The sequence below is a fragment of the Engystomops pustulosus genome, chromosome 2, assembly GCF_040894005.1.
Source record: "Engystomops pustulosus chromosome 2, aEngPut4.maternal, whole genome shotgun sequence".
NCBI classification, from domain to species: Eukaryota; Metazoa; Chordata; class Amphibia; order Anura; family Leptodactylidae; genus Engystomops; species Engystomops pustulosus.
In genome coordinates this window covers 125,797,104-125,817,848 of record NC_092412.1, presented here as the reverse complement: position 1 = coordinate 125,817,848, position 20,745 = coordinate 125,797,104, and the positions used below count along the sequence as shown (strand labels likewise).

At 42.2% G+C, this 20,745-nt stretch overlaps 1 protein-coding gene across 2 annotated transcripts in view; it reads left to right on the top strand.

The window, feature by feature from the left end:
* The first annotated feature begins 6,941 nt into the window (after positions 1-6,941).
* TEX14 (testis expressed 14, intercellular bridge forming factor) overlaps positions 6,942-20,745 on the top strand; it is a 150,276-nt gene continuing 136,472 nt past the window's right edge. For both annotated transcript variants that reach the window (XM_072136277.1, XM_072136276.1), the window contains exons 1-2: positions 6,942-7,114; positions 16,084-16,223. In XM_072136277.1, coding sequence (XP_071992378.1) covers positions 16,088-16,223 — 136 coding nt within the window. In that variant the 5' untranslated portion in view covers positions 6,942-7,114; positions 16,084-16,087. The remainder of the gene's footprint in view (positions 7,115-16,083; positions 16,224-20,745) is intronic.

Here is a 20,745-nt window from a genome sequence, read left to right as displayed (position 1 = left end):
ATAACCATATAATGCGAAGCAAGTCAGAATCCAAAAAATCGGGCTGAGCCTTAAGCTGTAAAATGGCTGTGTCCTTAAGGGGTTAAATGACTATTCTAGCAGCCAACATCTAGTATTTAATGCAATTTCTACTTAGGTGTATATAGGCCGATTTCCACTCCAGTGATTTAATTGTATGTTGTGTTTGCTAAGGCCTCATTCACAAAACCATATAGTCTTTTCTGTTCAGTACATGTAGCTGTATTCTGGCTGTAAATATGGCACCTATTGCAACAGTATGGCAACGTATTGCACTGTATCCGTATAAAATACAGTGGTCTGGCAAATGATGGAAGGATGACTATTGACTGACTGACAGAATGCACCTCTCACTGGTTCTGGATACTGAACGTATATACGGCAGCATGTGGTGCACAGCCATATGCAGCATGCACTTAGCCCGTATTTTATACGTTCTTAATTCAATGAAAAACACCGGCGGCTCGTTCCCAATCGCAGGCGTTTCTATAGAAACGCTGATGCGATCGGGCCACGGCCCACCCTGGTGGGTGCGGTTTTGTCTGCGTTTGCAAACGCAGCCAAAACGCAACGTGGGACAGCGTCCTAAAACAGTCACCGCTACCTGGCCTCCTGCACCAAAGATATGCCTTCAGTTATGAAAGCGCTCATTTGACTCTGAGTGTCAGAAGGGTGCGAACTGTAACTCATGGCTTGACAGGCTGCATTTGGCTTTGTCAGTGCTGGCTTGTGTATCTATTTACTGATTAAACAAAAACAATGCTAAAAAATAACTTTTATTGTATATCAAATTTAAAAGAAGATTGAGAACCCAATCTCAAGGCTCTGACCCTATATACAAACATAAATAATACATAGACTGCCGTATGACGCAGGCAGTCACCGCTGAGCGGGGCAGTCCGGGGAAGAGGCAGCGGCTTTCTATTGTACTCCGCAGCGGTGTTAGATAGCGTTATCGGAAACCTCAGATATCGCTATCATTGTAACAATTCTGCTTTTGTTTTAGAACTAGGAGCTGCTTACTTTAGTGCCGAATTTCTGGGTGACAGATCCTCTTTAACACCACACCAAAGCGGATATTGACTATTCTAGTCTGTAACTCTGATCTTGACCCTACGCGTTTCAGCAAGTGTCACCTCCTCAGAGGTTTAGACAGTTATAACAGTCCTGTCCAAATTTAACTCTCAATCCTAGGCTACAACATAAGCTCTGACCAATAGGATCGATTAGTAATTTACAGTGAGATTTTGTCACTACATAGCCATTTGAAATTACAACTAATACCTAGAACATAATTAAGGGATCTACCACATGTAGGGTGTCAGAACTCCAGAGGAATTGCTCCATAAATTTTAAGACATGTTTTCTCCTTTTATATGTTGTGAATATGTAAATTTTAGGGCTAAATGAACATTGTCATGGGTGCTCCTGCGACCCATATCCCAGGTAAGTCAGCCTGCCGCAGCCGCGATTGGGGACATGGAGGTGTCCCCAATCGCGGCTGCGGCAGGCTGACTTACCTGGCGCTGGCCAGCTGGATAAATAGCCAGCCCATTCCTGTAACCCCTGTCGGATCTTTGTGCCTCATAGCCTTAGAGAAAGCTTCCTTTTGTGACTCCTGCGATTACCTGTTGTGACCTCTGTTTCCGTTCCTGACCTCGAGTCTCAACATTCTGCTACGTTCCCGACTCCTCTCCTCTCCTGCCTGTCCTGACCAAATGCCTGACCACGACTCTGATTCTGTCTGCTGTTACTGTACCTCGCCTTGGCCACTATTGCGAGCAAAGTCGCAGCCTGTGGAGCGACCTGGTGGTATTCCGCCGCAGCAAGTCCAACCCACTTTGCGCCGGGCCCTGGTGAATACTGGGTGCCACTTAGACTGGTTTAGTGGGTCCACCACCACCGACCCTGACAAAATTAGACCATTCTAGATATCACCTTCATTTTTTCCATTTGTAAGCCGTCTGATGTTGTAATAGAATATAAAGACATTTTAAAAAATATGAAAACATAAAGCAGACGAGAGAAATGTCAGTTTTACCTTCTAAATTAGTTACTGTATGAAAAATAGACCTCAGCCTTGATCTACAAAATGGCTGCGTCCTTAGGAGTCGGGTTGGGGCAGGCTTTTAAAAAAAAAAAAATAAACGTGTATATTGTAATGTATCTTTGCCGTTGTTTGTTCACAAGGGCACGGAAGCTTTTCTCGGGGAGCTTCCGGCCGGCAGAGGTTGCCAGCCACTCCCATCGTCCGTATTCCCAGCACTGTATCAGGGGCTGGGATATGGTGACGGGTGGGCGTGGACGGCTACCTTGTTTGTTTACAGCCCACACGGACTGTGGCGCGGAACATTAGAAGTGAAAAAGGAGGTGAATACATGTTTATTTTTTAAAAGCCTGCCCCATCCCAACTGTTAATTCTTTGGAGCTCTCGGACAACACCTTTATAGAAGGGTTTAAGCGCTTTTTTTTCTCATTCAGCCCGCTCCTTATTCAGGGCCACCATCATGGGGGGGTCTAGTGGGACTGTGTTTAAGGGCCCCCCTGTTTTCTTATCAAAAGGGGGCTTGGGGAGTTTACAGTACCCACTAAAGCCCCCATTCGCATCAATATGATGCGGTGGTGTATGCGCCGCACGGGTCCTTACACTATGACATCCTGTGCATCACGACCTCCGTATCATAGTGATGCACCCGGGCTGGAAGAGCAGAAGATGGAGCTGCGGGGCCAGGGAGAAGAAGCCAAAAGGTGAGCATAGATTTTATGTTTTTCAAGCGGAGGGGATCGGCATTTCATTAAAGGGGGCATCTGGCAGGACATTTCATTAAAGGGGGCATCTGGCAGGGAATTTATTAAAGAGGGGCATCTGAGGTGGACATTACATTAAAGGGGGTGTCTGGCAGGACATTTTATGAAAGGGGGCATCTGGCAGGACATTTCATTAGCCCCTTAAGGACGCAGCCATTTTGTAGCTTAAGGCTCAGCCCGATTTTTTGGATTCTGACTTGCTTCGCTTTATATGGTTATAACTTTTGAACACTGTTACTTATCAAAACGATCCTGAGATTGTTTTTTTCCCCACATGTTGTACTTCATTTTAGTGGTAAATTTTGGCTGATTTTTTTTGTAAATAAACGCAAAACCTAAGAAAATATGATACATTTTTTGAAAAATTTGCCATTTTCGAAATTCTAAATCACCGCGTTTTCAGGCAGATAGATTTACCACCTAAATAAGTTGCTGAATAACATTTCCCATTTGTCTACTTTACATTTTCATAATTCTGAAATGTCTGGATAATTTATTTTGATGTCACGCGGCTTACAAATCGAATAGCGCTTTTCCGGATTTTCAGAATTGACTATTTTGGGGTAAATACAGTTGAATGAAATTTTACATATTTAGCATCAAAACCCCCTATATAATCTACCCATTTTCAAATCTGTACCCCTCAAGCTATCAGAAACAGCTTTTACGAAGATTGTTAACCCCTTGAGATCTTCATAGTAATTGAATCAAAATGGAGGTGAAATTTAGAATGGTCATATTGTTCCCTTATACGTTCATTTAGCACTAAAATTTACACATTTCCAAAATATAAAAAGAGAAAACCCACCATACAATTTGTTTTGCAATTTCTCCTGAGTACAAAGACCCCCCACATGTGGCCGTTACTTGTTTTATGGGGGCACAGCGAGGTGCAGAAGGGAAGGAGGGCCCTGCAGCTGCCAGGATTCTAGTTTCCTCATTGGCCCCTTTTGAAGGCTATAAAATTTTCGCTTTTTCGTTATTGGGGCCATGTGACGGCATTTTTTTTGCGGGACGAGATGCTTTTTCCATTGTTACCATTTTGGGGTTGGTATCACCTATTGTTGAAAATTTAGGAACTTTTTTTGAGGGCAGGAGTAGAAAAGCATCAATTCTGTACTGGATTTTTTACTTTTTTTTTTGGTGTTCACCGTATAGACTAATAATCATGTTATCTTTATTCTATGGGTCCATACGATTACGGGGATACCAGACATGAATATATTTTCTTACGTTTTACTAAATTTGTCAAACAAAACCCTAATGTGGGGAAAAATCTATCATTTATGTATTGCCGTCTTCCAAGTAGCATAACATTGTTACTTTTTTGGCTACGGAGCTGGTTGATGGCTTGTTTTTTTGCGGGACATGTTGTACTTTGCATCAGTATCATGTCTGAGTACATATGGTTTTTTGATCGCATTTTATAGCATTTTTTTGTGGGATTGAAAAGGTAAAAATCATAATTTTTGGAGGGTTTATAACAGTTTTTTTTACGGCGTTTATCGTGGGGGTTCAATAATGATTTACTTTTATTCTACGGGTTGTTACGGACGCGGTGATACTATATATGTGGGGTTTGTGTTATGATTTAGACTTTTTTTTTGAGTTATATGTCTCTTTATATGTTTTGGGGGTTTGGGGCATTTTTAGTGATTTATGACTTTATTTTTTTATTGAATAACTTTTTTTTTTTTAACTTTTTCACTTTTATACCATGGGACATGAACAAGCAATCATCTGATTGCTTCTTCATGATAATATTCTGCAATACTGATGTATTGCAGAGTATTATCAGTGTCAGCCTATACACTTGCATAGGCTGCACTGGGAAAGATCCCCCAGATGCATGTTAGATGCCGCGGTCGCGCTGACCGCGGCATTTAACGGGTTAAGCACCCGCGATCGGAGACAACTCCGATCGCGGGTGTTACACTGGGGTGCCGGCTATTAGTTACAGCCGGCACCCCGTGTTTCCCGATGCCGGTTCGGCTCTGATCCAGAGCCGAGCCGGCATAAGCGCCATGGCGGATATATCCGCCACTGAGTGCTAAGTCACTGCGCTCCGTGGCGGATATATCCGCCACGGAGCGTGAAGGGGTTAAAGGGGGACATCTGCTATGAAATGGGGGGGGGGGGGGCTGACAGTGGACTGGTGGGGCTATCTATATACTGGGGGGGGCATGTGCAGAGTCTAGTTTGTCATGGCTCAAAAATGTTTTGATAGAAGAAAAAAAAATGTGTATAATGTTATGCATCAATGTGGGAATGGACACTGGTGGGTGGGGGTTGGAGGCAGGCATAGCCAAAATACACAGCCTGTCCTCCTGTTTCCTCCTTCTTTTGTTCCAGATCTCTAATTTTTGTATTTGCACCTGTTCTCCTCTCAATGTAACGAATGTGGACCCCTTCCTGAATATAAATAAAAATTTCCCCCTTCTGCTTACAAAGTCTGCATCTCCTCCTCATGTTACCTACACTGTCCTGCCCCCCTCTTTTTGACAATGCCTGTGCCCTCATTTCAGTTAGTACTCCCATGCTGCTCTTCAAACACATAATACGTCCCAAGTCCCTTTCTTAGGGTCACATTATGTACAGTGAAATATATGCTCAGTAGAGGACATTAACCCCTTAACAATCAGGCACTTTTGCATTTTCATTTTTCACTCCCCACTGTCAAAAATCTATAACTTTTTTATTTTTCCATGTAAAGAGCTGTGTATGGGTTTGTTTTCTGCATGTCAAACTGCACTTCATAGTGACTGTATTTAATATTCTATACCGTGCACTAGGAAGCGGGAAAAAAACACTGTGCGCCTAAAATGACATGTCTACTTCATTATTTGAGTCAGTTACGATCACGGAGATACCAAATTTGTATAGGTTTTATAATGTTTTCATACAGTTACAAATATTGCACCTCCGGTACAAAAAAAAAATTCTTAATTTTGCCCTATTCTAGCGCTAAGAAATTTTTCATACTTCGGTGTACAGAGCTGTGGGTGGTGTCATTTTTTGTGACTTTTGATGACGTCTTCAATGCTAACATTTTGAGGACTGTCAGGATTTTTATCACTTTTTAATAAATTTCTTATATTTTGCAAAATGGCAGTGTCATTTTTGACTTTGGGCGCTATTTTTTTGTTAAAGGGTAAAAGGCTTGGGAAAAAACATTATTATAGTGTGATAAATTTGTGACACGGCGATACATAACATGTTTATGATTTTTACTGTGTATTTATTTTTATATCAGTTCTAGGGAAAGAGGGGTGATTTGAATTTTTATTCACCGTAGTGCAGTATATGGAGCAAATCTCACATTGTAATAGATAGCCTAAAACATAACAGCCTGGGGTCTTTGTGTGACCTGAGGCTATCATTGCAATGGATATCCTTGATGATGTCACGGGGAGTGAAGATCCGAGCCAAGATGGCTCCGTAGGCAAAGCTAACACCCGTTAACACCCGTGATTGGCGTTACCATGCGTTAACCTTTGTGTTTTATAAATGAAAATGTTAACATCAATTTAATTAGACAGATCTCTCTTCAGCTTCAGTCGTATTGTGTTTGAAATGCATACTCCACCTGTGAATGCACCCCCAGGGTGCGTTCATATGTTGCGTTTTGGCCTGTATTTATTTAGTTTGAAATGCATTACAACAGCTGGAAGAGGTGATTTGCCTAATTACATTACTGTTTACATGTGTTAACACAATGTTAACGTCATATTTACAATGCGCCTTGTAAACACAAATGTTAATAGTAATGTAATTACCACTCCTCAGCTGTTGTAATGCATTTCAAATGCAATGAAAATGCACCCAAAACGCCATGTGTGAACGCACCCTCAAGAGTTCATTCTAACATGCCATTAAGGAATGCATTTTGAAACAGAATACAACAGAGAAGAGGATATTTGCCTAATTACATTGCTGTTAACATTGCATTTACAAAATGTGTTAATATGCATACGTTAACATTGTACTTATGTATGCTTTTTTAAACACAATGTTAACAGCAATGTATTGAGGCAGATCTCTTCTCACCTCATGGCTCCAGCCTATACCTCTGCAGTTGCTCCTCCCGCACCCACGAGGTTGGTCACATGGTCATGACGTCACCGGAGGTCCTGCAGCCTATTAACAAATAACTCCTTCCCTAGAAATACAGGAGTGCGGATAGAGCGTCCTCCTGTGCAGTCACCTCCCGGGCTGTAGATCTGTGCACACTGGTGGTGATGTCACTTTTTACCTGAATGAGTTTTGTAATCTCATCTTTGCTCTGCTGGTAAAGTTTGATGTTATACCTCACAACACCACGTTGTATCCACGTTCCCCTCACGTACGTGCAGCACAGGCGCACAGCTCTCCGTGCACACAGATGCAGAGTCATCAGTGTTATTATACATAAGTCCATAGCAAATTATGGACCACAAACCGCGAAAAGGTGCTGCTGTTTTCTTGTCATGCTCCCTATACCCACAAGAAAAAGGCACCAAACAAGAAATCTCTCCACTTCAGCAGTGCATTTCACCTCCTGGCACATGGTGTTGATCATCTGTCCATATGTGTGAATGGCAGATGATTACAGAATGCTATTGGATACTGGATCAGACAATAGTGTACGGGGAGCGGGCCGCAGCTGTCGCATATGCGTTTCTTTGCAATCAGCAACCAGCACTCGGTGTATTGGATTTAGACAACACATGACCCCAGGTGCTGAATACATGCATGTGCATAGAAACGTGTATGCATCAGCGGTGTCCTGCCCCCATGCAACTTGATTTAGTATCTTCTGAGTGCAAAATGCAGTGGAAGCTGAGCACACACGCCAATGTTAAACCACCCTAAGATGCGTTCACACGTTGCATTTCTAGGGTGGTGACACACGTCAATGCAATGTAAATGTGATGTTAACACTTTTGTTAACATTGTGTTAACACGTATTAACAGAACACGTGTTAACACATTGTTTACCCCTTCCTGCACCTTGAGGTAACTCTGCGTCATAGGACGCGGGTAGTTCCCACACCTTGACGTAGAGTTACATCATGGTGATTGGCCAGGCTCAGAAGCAGTTCACGATAGTTGGCAGCCCTGAGGTCCGATCGAGGACCAGAGAGCTGCCTTCAGTAGAAGCCTGTTAGATTGTGCTTTCTGCACGATCTAAGGCCCCTTCCACACTTTCGAGTGTGATGCGCAGAACTTGCATCACACTTGCGAATGTGATGCCTGGATATCACGGCCCAAACAGTGCAAATCGGAACTGAACTGACATGCTGAGTTAGTTCCGGTCTACAGCGTTCTGGCTGGGAGATCCAGGCAGCGCTCGCTGCAAGTGTGATGGGAGTTCAGTGCATCACACTCGCAAATGTGCAAGGGGCTTAACAGTGCTGCTGTCTGCATAGGCTGACTATGTAATATGCTGCAATACATTAGTATTGAAGTAAATTACCATATTTTTAGGACTATAAGGTGCACCGGATTATAAGGCGCACCATCAAATGCCTGCTAAAACGTCTAGGTTCATATTTAAGGCGCACGGTATTATCAGGGGCACCTGATTATAAGGATAAATGACCAGCAGGTGGCAGACCTGTGCACAGTTCAAGGCAGCTGTTGTCTGTAAGGCCTCTTGCACACTAGCGTTGCGTTTCACGTCAGGGTGCAATGCGTGAAAAACTGACGTTTTTGCTGCGTTTTTGTTTCATTTTTGTTCGCGTTTTTTTGCGTTTTCGGTGCGTTTTTCACGCGCGTTTTTTTAAGTCAATGGGACTTTTTCAAAGGGACCAAGGTTCGGGAATAAAATGTTTTATTTAATTGAAAAATAATGTCTTCTGATAAGTTGCAAACATCTGCGATCTATTCTTCACTGTTCCGCGCGCGTATATTATCTCCCGACAAGTTAGCAGATGTGAAGAACAGTGAAGAATAGAATAAAAACAGTGAACACAGTGAACACAGGATCATTTAAGATAAAAACACAGTGCAGAACACAGTGCAGAATAGATTACAGATGTTCGGCACATCTGCTTACTTGTCGGGAGATACGCGCGGAGCGGTGCGAACAAAATAGCATGTGAAGAACAATATATATGTGTGAAGAAGACATTGCAGATGTTTCCATACATCTGCAATGTCTTCTTCACACATATATATTGTTCTTCACATGCTATTTTGTTCGCACCGCTCCGCGCGTATCTCCCGACAAGTAAGCAGATGTGCCGAACATCTGTAATCTATTCTGCACTGTGTTCTGCACTGTGTTTTTATCTTAAATGATCCTGTGTTCACTGTGTTCACTGTTTTTATTCTATTCTTCACTGTTCTTCATTGTGTTTTTTTAATTAAATGATCGTTCGCGAGCAGGGGAAATACTGTTATACTGGTCACCTAGCAACCCTTACGTTTAAAACGCATTGCACTCGCATTGCACTTGCAATGTTTGCGAGTGCAATGCGTTTTTGATACGTCCCCATAGACTTGAATGGGGCGTGAAAAATGCGCGTGAATCGCAAAAATAGAGCATGCTGCGATTTTGACGCGCGTGCAAACGAACGCAAGCACGCGCGTTGAAAACCACGCAAATGGAGAAAGACCCATTGAATACAATGGGACAGAGTGCAATGCGAGTTCTGAGCGTCAAATGCACGCGCAGAACTCGCGCGTGAAAAACGCCAGTGGAGAAGGGGCCTTAGTGCGGTTTATATATAAGGCGCACCTTTGATTTCTGAGAAAATCAAAAGATTTTTTATGCGCCTTATAGTCCAAAAAATACAGTACATTGAACAAGTGATCAAATGATCTCATGTTTATGTCCCACCCTGGGACAAAATAAAACAGTAAAAAAAAAAGTGTAGTTAAAAAAAGAATAAAAACCCCCTGAAGTCCCATCCCATATAATAATCAAATATTAACATAAAACATAAAAAAGTGAAAATCACCAAAAAACACACAACATATTGGGTATCACCACTTCCGTAACAACCCGTACAATAAAATAAAATTGTCCCTGAACCCATGCTTGGAATGCCGTAGAGAAATGCAAAAAAGTAAAAAGAATTATGAAATTTTTACATCCGACCTCATAAAATGTGATCAAAAAGTAACATTTACCCCGACATGATATTAAGAAAAAGTACAGCTTGTCCTGCAAAAAATAAAAAATAGCTCTGGGCTTAAGAGCCTAAGGGTGAAGACACACATGGCGTTTTTAGGCCGTTTTTGGGCCGTTTTTAGTTAGTGCGTTTTCAGATCGTTAAAAACGCATGCGTTAAAAAACGCCTAAAAACGGCCTAAAAACGCCATGTGTGTCTTCACCCTAAGGCTCAGCCCCATTTTTTGGATTCTGACCTGCGTCTCTTTATATGGTTATAACTTTTGAACACTGTTACTTATCAAAACGATTCTAAGATTGTTTTTTCCCCACATTTTATACTTCATTTTAGTGGTAAAATGTGGCTAATAAGTTTTGCGTTTATTTCCAAAAAAAAGAAAAAATGATGAATTTTTTGAAAAATTTGCCATTTTCGAAATTCTAAATCATTGCTTTTTCAGGCAAATAGATGTACCACCTAAATAAGTTGCTGAATAACATTTCCCACATTTCCTACATTTTCATAATTTTTGAAATTTCTGGATAATTTATTTTGACGTCACGCGGCCTACAAATCGAATATCGATTTTCCGGATTTTCAGAATTGACTATTTTGGGGATAAATACAGTTTTGAATGAAATTTTACATATTTAGCATAAAACCCCCCTATATAATCAACCCATTTTCAAATCTGCACCCCTCAAACTATCAGAAACAGCTTTTAGGAAGATTGTTAACCCCTTGAGATCTTCATAGTAATTGAATCAAAAAGGAGGTGAAATTTAGAATGGTCAAATTTTGACAGATATACGTTCATTTAGTCGTAAAATTTACACATTTCCAAAAGATAAAAAGAGAAAACCGATATTACAATTTGTTCTACAATTTCTCCCAAGTACAGAGACCCCCCACATGTGGCTGTTACATGCGCAGAAGGGAAGAATCACCCTGCAGCTGCCCGGATTTTAGTTTTCTCATTGCCTCCTTTTATAGGCTATAACATTTTTGCTTTTTCGTTATTGGGGCCATGATGGCATTTTTTTTGCGGGATGAGATGCTTTTTCCAGTGTTACCATTTTGGGGTTGGTATCTCCTATTGTTAAAAATTTAAGAAAACTCCAGTGCAGGCTCCTTGGTCTTTATAAAATCAACTTTTCTTTATTCAGCATACAGCTTAGACGGACATCGGTTAAAACACAATAGGTCAGTGATGGTGAACCTTTTAGAGGCCGAGTGCCCAAACTACAACCCAAAACCTTTTCAAGCCTATTGGCATCTAAGAACAGCAACACAGTAGAAAGATGGAAAATTTTCATAATTTTAGCTTCTTTTCAGTTTCCCTCTGTACACAGAGAATTGTGGGGCCAGCAGGAGGTCCTCCAAAAATAATTTGACCTTGTCTAATTCTCTCACTTCCTACGGTCCCAAGTAGCGAAGTCAGTTTCAAAATATGACTGAAAGCAGCAACTTTTAAGTTGCTTGGAACTACAGGAAGATTCTTTGAGTCTTGTCTGGTGTGCTGGGGAGATGGCCCGGGTGCCCACAGAAAGGGCTCTGAGTGCCGCCTCTGGCACCCGTGGTTAGCCAAAACGCGTAGATCAGAACCTATTGTGTTTTTCCCGATGTACGTCTACGCTGAATAAAATGAATGCGTTAAAAAACGCATGTGTTTTCAAAAATGCATGCGTTGTTTAACGGACTGCTTAAAAACGGCCCAAAAACAGGTTAAAAATCCCACGTGTTCTGCTGGCCTTAGGGTGATGCCACAAATGGCGTTTTTGTTTCGTTTTTAAGCATGCGTTTTCAGTTTGTTTAAACAGGCATGCATTTTAAAAACGCATCCATTTTTGAAAACACATCCGTTTTTGAAAGTTTACCATGCGTTTTGCTGCTTACAACCTGTTTCTTTATCAAGATAATTGGGAAAAACGGTCAAAAACAGATGAGTTTTAAAAACACATGCGTTTTTAAATGGAATGAAACCCTGTGCTTAGAAATGGACCAAAAAAATCATGTGTGGCATCACCCTAAGGCCGGCCCCACCCGTTTTTGGGCCTTTTTTAACCCCTTATCACCGACACTAGTTTTCAGCTCAATGACCAGACTCGATTTTTCAAATCTGACATGTCTCACGATAATTGGTTATAACTTCGGAACGCTTTAACATATCCGGGTTATTTTGAGAATGTTTTCTCGTGACACATTGTACTTCATGTTAGTTATAAAATTTAAGTGATAAGTTTTGCGTTTCGTTCTGAATAAAAGTGAAAATTTGGCAAAAGTTTGTAAAAATTCTTCATTTTCCAAGTTTGAAATGTTCTGGTTTCCAGACAAGATGTAAAACTACCCAAAAAGTTTGATAATTAACATTTACAGAATATCTGCTTTATGTTGGGATGATATTTTATGCGTACTGTCATTTTTCTAGGATGTTATGAGGCGCAGAACTTTAGGTGCGATTTTTCTTATTTTCATGAAAATTGCCAAAACTCACATTTTGAGGGACAACTCAGCTTTCAGGTGACTTTGAAAGGCCTAAATAATAGTAAAACCCCATAAATTACCCCACTATAGAAAGTTCACCCCTCAACATATGTAAAACAACTTCTATTAAGTCCATTAACCCTTTAAGTGTTTCACATGGGTTAAAAAATATGGACCTGCGATTTAGAAACTATAGAATTTTTTTGGAAAATACATTCATTTAGGCCAAAACTGACATTTTCAGAATAAATTAAATGATGAAACGCACTGCAACGCTTGATGCCCAATTCCTCCCGAGTGTACTGATACCCCATATGTGGTGGTAAACTGCTGTACGGGCGCACGGCCGAGTATATAATGAATGGAGGCGCCATTCACAGCAGATTTGTATTGTCACATTGTACGACCTATACATTTTTTTTTTTTTTGGTAATGCGAACATATGAGGGCTCATTATGTACAATGTATAGATAATTTATTTTGGGGGTCTAAAGCTTATTCATGAGATTTTATTAACTATTTCAAGGGGGACACAAACAAAATCATCAATTTTTATTTTGGATTGTTAGCATTTTTTTTCCCCCGCTCACCGTAATGTAAAAATAATATTTTATCTTTAGTCTCTGGTTCACTACGATTGCGGTGATACTTCATTTATATAGTTTTTCTTATTTTTGCTCAATTTTCCTGAGCAAAACCAATATTGGAGAAAATCGCATTGTTTTTACTATTGACAACTTTTTAGGGCCATAACTTCTGTATTTTTCTGTTTTCAGACCTGGTTGAGGGCTTATTTTTTGCGAAAAACAGTTGTTCTTTTCAGTTGTATCATATTAGGGAACGTAACTTTTTTTGATCACTTTTTAGAACATTTTTTGTGATGGTGTTTGATGGAAAATTGTATATTATGGGAAGTTTTTCGAGTTTTTTTTTTACGTAGTTCACCGAGCGGGTTCAATATTGATTTAGATTTATTGTACAGATTAATACGGACGCGGTGATACCAAATATGTACGTGTTTTTGTGTTTTATTTACTTTATTTGCATTTTATGTGTTACTGGGGAGATTATGGGACTTTTATTTTATTTATTTAATTATATTATAAAAAGATTTAATTTTTTTTTTTTACTTTTTTTACACTTTCTACTTCTTGGCTTGAATAAGCGATCATCCGATCGCTTATTCAAGCCTTTACACTGCAATACACTTGTATTACAGTGTATACTGTAAGTAACTGAGCATGCTGCGCATGCTCAGTTACACACAGCCGGGTCCTGCCTGGAGGCGGAACCCGGCACAGAGAGGAGCCGACAGCCCCGGGTCACTCGTCGGAACCCGGGGCTGAGGCAGGAGGGATCGGATCCCCCGGTAAGCACACCGGGGGGGTCCGATCCACGGGGGACACACTTGCACGCCGCGGTCATGCTTGACCGCGGCGTGTAAGGGGTTAAACACCCGGGATCGGAGTTTTTCCGATCCCGGGTGTTAGTGCCGTGTCTGGGCTGTGATATCACAGCCCGACACCGGCACTATAATAACCCGGTGTCCCGAAAACTTCTTCTGACGCGCCGCCATAGAAAGGCGTACGCGTCAGAAGAAGTACCCTTAATGACCGCCGTAAAAAGCCGATAGGGCGGTCATTAAGGGGTTAAGCAGTCCGTTAAAAAACACACACACTTTAAAAAATGCATCAGTTTTTGACCCGTTTTAATTAAGATCATTGGTAAAACCAGTCAAAAAAGCATGCATTTTTTAACGGACTGCTTAAAAACGGCCCAAAAACGTGCTCAAAACGCCACGTGTGCCGCCGGCCTAAGGGTGCTGCTATACGGTGCGTTCTTAGAACGTTCTAGGATCGTTTTTGGACCTTATTTAAACGCACTGAATATGCATGTGTTTTTGTAGGTTTACCATGCGTTTGGCTGGTTTTTAGTCTGTTTCACAGCTGCCTACATTTCTAGAAATGAAGATAAACAGGTTCAAACCAGGCAAATGCATGGTACTCCTACAAAAAGGCATGTGTTTTCAGTCCGTTTAAAAACGATCCAAGAACGCACTGTGTGGCAGCCCCCTTGGGTTTTGTGCACACAAACCCGCGTAGACCTGTACGTAGGACACGTTCGGCTGGAGCACTACTTACATCTCCCCTCTTCATAGGGGCTTGTGGTGCCTGACCGTATGTGTAGGAAAGATAGAGCACGCGCCATCTTTTTCCTGGCAACGGTGCTGTATGGTGAGTACAATGTGTGGTACCCGGTAATATGTACGGGAAAAGATAGAGCATTCTGTGCGGCTGGATATCCGTCCCCGAATGTCCATGTGAAAGGGGCCCAAGACTGGCGAGTTCTACTTTGCTGCACCACAAGATATGGCCTAACTTGCTGATCGGTGGGGGTCTCCGTGATGAGACCCCACAGATCGTGAGAACATGGGGTCCGAAGTATCTCTGTTGGACCCCTCGTCGCTTCCCGAGACAAGTGGAGCAGATGGCTGCGCACATCCGTTCTGCTCCATTCATCTCTATAAGGCTGATGGAGATTAGCAATCTTCATTGCACGCGGCCGTCTGCTTCACTCATCTCTGGGGGAGGTACCTCGGACCTCTATTCTCGTGATCTCTAGGAATAAAATAGGGAAACAAATGACACAATGACAGAGTTGATCGGTGCCAGAATGTGAATTAAAGGGAACCTACCACCACAAATCTACCTATAAAAGGTAGGTAAATCTGATAAAAGTTACTAAAAAAGTGTGGGACGTGAGGATTAGCCCTTAAAAGGGATATCCTCACGTCCCATTGATCCACGTACCACCACAAATCACCCAGGTAGATTTGTGGTGGTACGTTCCCTTTAGAGCAGCTAATTTATTGTTATCACCCACTACCATTGCACACACAGCTCTGATTACTCTCTGTGACACAACAAGCCGTTCACCTGTGTTAACGGAATTTTTTTTTTCCACTGGAAGTAAACATAAAAGCTTCCTATAGAGCAGTGATGGCGAACCTTTTAGAGGCCGAGTGCCCAAACTACAACAAAGACCCGCTTATTTATCGCAAAGTGCCAACACAGAAATGTAATTTGTGATTTATACTCCCTGCTCTGTCACAGTTTTCATTGATACCAGCCCCTGAGGACACCAATAAAGCAGAAAATAGTCCCAGGTAGCGCTGTCACTTTAACATACCTCTGTGCACAGCAAGTCCTGGGCTGTTTGGGACTGCAGGAAGATACCAGGAGTCCTCTGTGGTGATGGCCTGAGTGCCCACAGCAAGGACTCTGAGTGCCACCTCTGGCACCAGTGCCATAGGTTAGCCATCACTGTTCTAGGGTCCTGGGCTGCCTGGGACTGCAAGAGGCCTTGAGTCCTGTCTGCAAAACTCTACCCTGGAGTGATGGCAAGGGTGCCCATATAGAGGGCTCTGAGTGCCACCTCTGGCACCCGTGCCATAGGTTCGCCACCACTGCTATAGAGGGACAGCAAGCAGAGATATAGGAAACCTTGAGGAGTTGATACAGAAAGAACATAGGAAAAGGGTATTTTGATAATACAAACAAATCTCAATCACATAACCTAGATCCTGAAACCTCTTTTATACACAGATGTCTGACTTTATTTTCTCCTTACAATTTGTTCCAGTTCAGTAATTCAGTAATTTCTTTTCCTCTTGTAGAACTATGTCTCTCTCAAAGACTACACTTCCTCCATATCCAGTAGAGATTGGATCAGTTAAACACTGCTCCCCTGATAAACACCTCCAAGAGTATGTACAATGTGGAAACTTTGCAAAAGTGAAAAAAATGCTGAAAAGAGGTGAGTGCGCTACTTGCTCAAAGAAATTTTCACAGTATATGGCTGGTGATTTTGAGGTCGCTAACCTGTTCTCTTCACATATGTGTCCCCTACCTAAGGCCCTATTCCCTTGTCTGTAAGGTTACCCGCAGACGAATGTGCTGAATCTCGGATCTTTTCTTCCAGTTTCCATGGCTGATTTGCAACATTTTGGCATCTGTTCACCATGAATCCTCATAAATTGTAGTCAATGACTGAACCATAAAAAACTGTTGTGACTAGCACATGCTGTACCTTTTAACAGAGAGACGGTCTTAATATATCCCACCCCCATGTCCTTTAAGGGTGTGGACACACGTGACGCTAGCATTTAAATGCTGTTGGCATGCATGATCTGTACCAACATTTGGTGGAGTGCAAACATCTGAAAGCAGGCAAAATACAAAGACATATAAGACGCAAACCATTTTTATATATTATTATGTTCATTGGAGTGATATCCTTCGGAGTGTGGTTGGCCGATAATTCATGGACCGACAATAGCAGTGTGAAATTGGCCAAATTCTGCTCATCTACCCAGTGCCATGATTTGCTATAAAATCGCAGATTCATGCTCTTACCACTCGCACAGCACAGCTATAAGCAATGTTGCTCTGGTAATACCCTGGTGGTGTGCTTTGCTTGGTTATGTTACATAAAACATATTTTAATGCAAAGATGATATGTAATTATGAAATGAGCAAAAGAACATACAATAAGGCAACACTACGGTCTATTGATGAGCATAAGCGTTGCACGTTATATTGCCATGGGTGAATAAAAAACTCACTTTGAATTCACCGGAGTGCGGCCTCATGGTATGTTTCTTTGGATATTGATTGTGCAGTCCTGTGGATCGGGTTTGTTGGAGGCGTGCACCCATATTTGGACTTGATCCACTAAGCTCGCTGTGCTGCTCCACAATTGGACTTTGTAGTTATGAAATGAGAAAGTAAAATACATAGACATCTGAGATTGGAAGCAGAATGTTAGTAAGAAGAAAAAAAACTAATGGCACTCACCAATCTTTCCAAACAGGAATTCTTCTTTATTTGCAAAATTAGGAGTACATACTCACAACAAGGACAGGGTATACGTGTGAGGGAGGATGTACAGATCGCCTCATCAATGAGAGGCAATGGCCGTTTCGCACATGCTGTGCTTCTTCCGGCCTCTGTGTGTAATGAACTAAAAACATGTGCCTTATGTAGTCAAGGAGGTGAATGTTGTACTCACCTGCTCATTTAAACTAGGATCCTTACAGGTGGACAGATCTGTCCCTTCACGTAAATATACCAAAGCTATGCTATATCTATGCCTTAGATTTTAGCCCTTTTGTCAGTGGAACTTACTCACTTTTATATTGCATCCAACATCACTTCAGGAGAAGCTGTACCTGTCGGGCCGATAGTCGTCCTACATGAGGGGTGGAGTCCCATAGTATGCTGCACCCTCCCTCCAATGAGGAGCGGGAGGCGGCCCATAGGGCCATCCCTCCCGGGACATGTCATCGAACGGTGAGATGAATAACTATGCCCATGCCATCACATGACACATTTACCCGGGTAAACGTGTCAACATCACAGCAAGTTGAGTCATTATTATGCGCCTTAACAGGGAGCAGTACTCCATTTCGTAAACAGGTTAAATTGTGTTATATCAATGTTATAGAGTAATCAAGCCTCATTCATAATCCTCATTTACATATAAGCATGGTATTAGTGCATATATATATATATATATATATATATATATATATATATATAGTGAACATCATACAAAAGCAAACTTATGCTGCTCATGACTGTGGGGTGCGTATACACAGATAGAACAATGGCTTAACCTCCTTGTAAATAAGAACATTTCTACATATGTACTTCAAATGCATACTGTGAATATCCATTTTTTTATTATAAGAGCCTTTATTATACATGTATACAGTAAAACTCACAGACAGTGTGTGGCATGACACAGCATGGGCTTTGTATAAAGCACACAACAAATTAAGATACACCCGTAGCACCTATCCTAACACTATGTCAGAATAAATTGCATAACAAGCAAACAAAAACCACATACGTTTTCAATTCAAGCAACAGTCTGTAACAGGAAAGTAAAAAGGGGCATATTTGTCACATGCCAAAGCTTTATTGAAAAATTACAGACAAAAAAGGGACACAAAGGGAGGTAGGAGGGGGGGGGGGAGGAGAAAATGGGGAGTCTTCTACTACCTGCATGTCTCGATCTGCACGGATGCAAAATAGCACAAGAGAAACAAAAATGAAGAAGTGGGCATGTCAGTCCTCTTCTGTAGTGTCCATCCTGCTGTCCTATCAGCTGGCTCATGACTAGCCGATGACTCTCTTTGCGGCGCCTCTGGGCGTACCAAAGGAAGTCTTTCAAGCAATTCATAAGACGCCAGGCATTCTGGGTGGCCCCCACTGTTTGGGTTCCTTGGAACAGCCCATAAAGAGCAGCATGGCAAGTCATGTTATTGCTAGGCACAAAAAGTTAGTGTTCCAGAGCTTTCAACAGGCCGTGAGCAAATAGAAATTCCCAGAACAAGTGCAATTATGTCTCTTCTGAAAGGGACAAAGGGGGCAGCTCTGGATCTTGCTTAGGTTGACTGGGTGGGAAACTTCCTTGGATGGCCATCCATGACAAATCCTTGTGCTAGTTGTTAAAGCTTTTACATGACATGTTGGTCCATATGGTGTCCATGGTACTCTGATGAGTTTGTGAGTAGTCTTGGACTTCCAAAAATCCGGTTTAAGTCCCTCCATCCCTCACAAATTTCACTGCCCTGGCAATTTGACCGGGAGGGTACCAGCTTTAAGGGAAGGAGCTGTTCCACCTGTCCCATCGAGCCCCTGCCACAAGGGAAGGAAAAAAAAGTGGGACACCGACTTTCCGGCAGAGTCCTTTGCTGTAGTCAAAGTCCTTCGGACGCAGTCACAAACCTTGAGAGGCTCCTTGTACTTGACTGACCGTTTCACTGTGGCCGTCTTTGAACCCTAAACAAACTAAGTCTTGGTAATGGCCTTGCTGACTTTGGCTATGGGTGTCCACAGCTGTGCCGTGTACTTTAGCGCAGGCAGCACCTCGTTACGCAGATCAAGTGCTTTCCCTTTGAGGGTAAGCTGTCTGAGGCCCCACAGTCCAGTCCTCTGGTTTACCTTGGTCAAGAGTTCTTGCAAAGATTTTGTGTCTACACTGTTTTTCCCAAACCAAGCGCCCAAAACTTTGATAAAGTCCTGTTGGATGGTGAAAGGAAGTGGCGCAGAAGAAGTAGGTTGCCAGTCCCCAAAGAGCATGATTTCCGAATTCTTGCAGTTGACTTTTGCCCCCGAAGCTTGTCCGAACTGCTTGTAGGTCTGGGCGAGTGCTGTAACTGAACGCTGGCCAGCACAGAAGATGGTCATGTTGTCCATGTAAAGCAAGCACTTGACCTCAGCGTCCACCTCGGCGTTCCACATGTTCACTAACACCATGCTGCAAATCAGAATACATCAGGATACAAAAAATTTTCCCCAGACACAGTACTTTTCCCATGAATTCATGCGAGACTCAGTGGAAGGCCTTCTCCTGATCAAGGCTGACCAGGGCTGCACAGACATGGCGGCTTCTGATGTAGTGTACCGTGTCTCTCATAAAGGCTAGACTTTCTGCAATCCTGTGGATATCCATTTCTTTTGTTTTATAAACATAACTACGTCATACAGTGTTTTTGCACCCCTACTCTCATAGCCATTATCTACTTTTTCTGAACAAGTTATAGAGATAATTCTCTCATTAATTTAGTTAAAGAACAATGTGCTCGTATTTTTTTATACAAAAAGACCCCAAAATCAATTTTTTCATTTAGACCAACTGAGCCCATGGCATTTGCCTTCAGAATCCATGTGCTCTCAATATGCATGTCTCTGTCTATCCCCTCCTCTCTGCGGGGGGTGGTAACACTTCTATTCCCGCAAATGTCAGTGCCTTCGGATCTCCATTGTTAGATTCCCTCATATGTTGCATTAATCTCGGTGCCCCTACTACTAATAGTAAATGCCAGTACATTTGATTATTCAAGAGCATGGGCAGAGACTTGCCCTCACACACATTGTGCACAGGAAGAGTGTCTGTGTGAACCGGACTGGCTCCATCTGGAGTGCATGTATCCCGGGCTGGGCCCCCGGCATGACTGCAGGGCACTATAGTGGTAAAAGTACAAGGATACAGAGGTGAGAGAAGGTGGAGGATAGAAAGTCGGAGGGAGAGAGGAGCACAGAGCAGTTAATTGAGCTTAGCCTTGACAGATCGTGCCCCCATGGAAACGTGTGTCTACCCGTGAGGCTGCTGCTGGACATTTCAGTGAGTGGAGGCTGCTACTGGACTTTTCAGTGAATGGATGTGTTGCACAGCATCTCACTCCACTTTTTTGTAAATTATAGGTGCTTCGGAAGGGACCCACTCCCTTAGGAAACATGAGATAAGGATCCAGTTACTCTGTTACGAT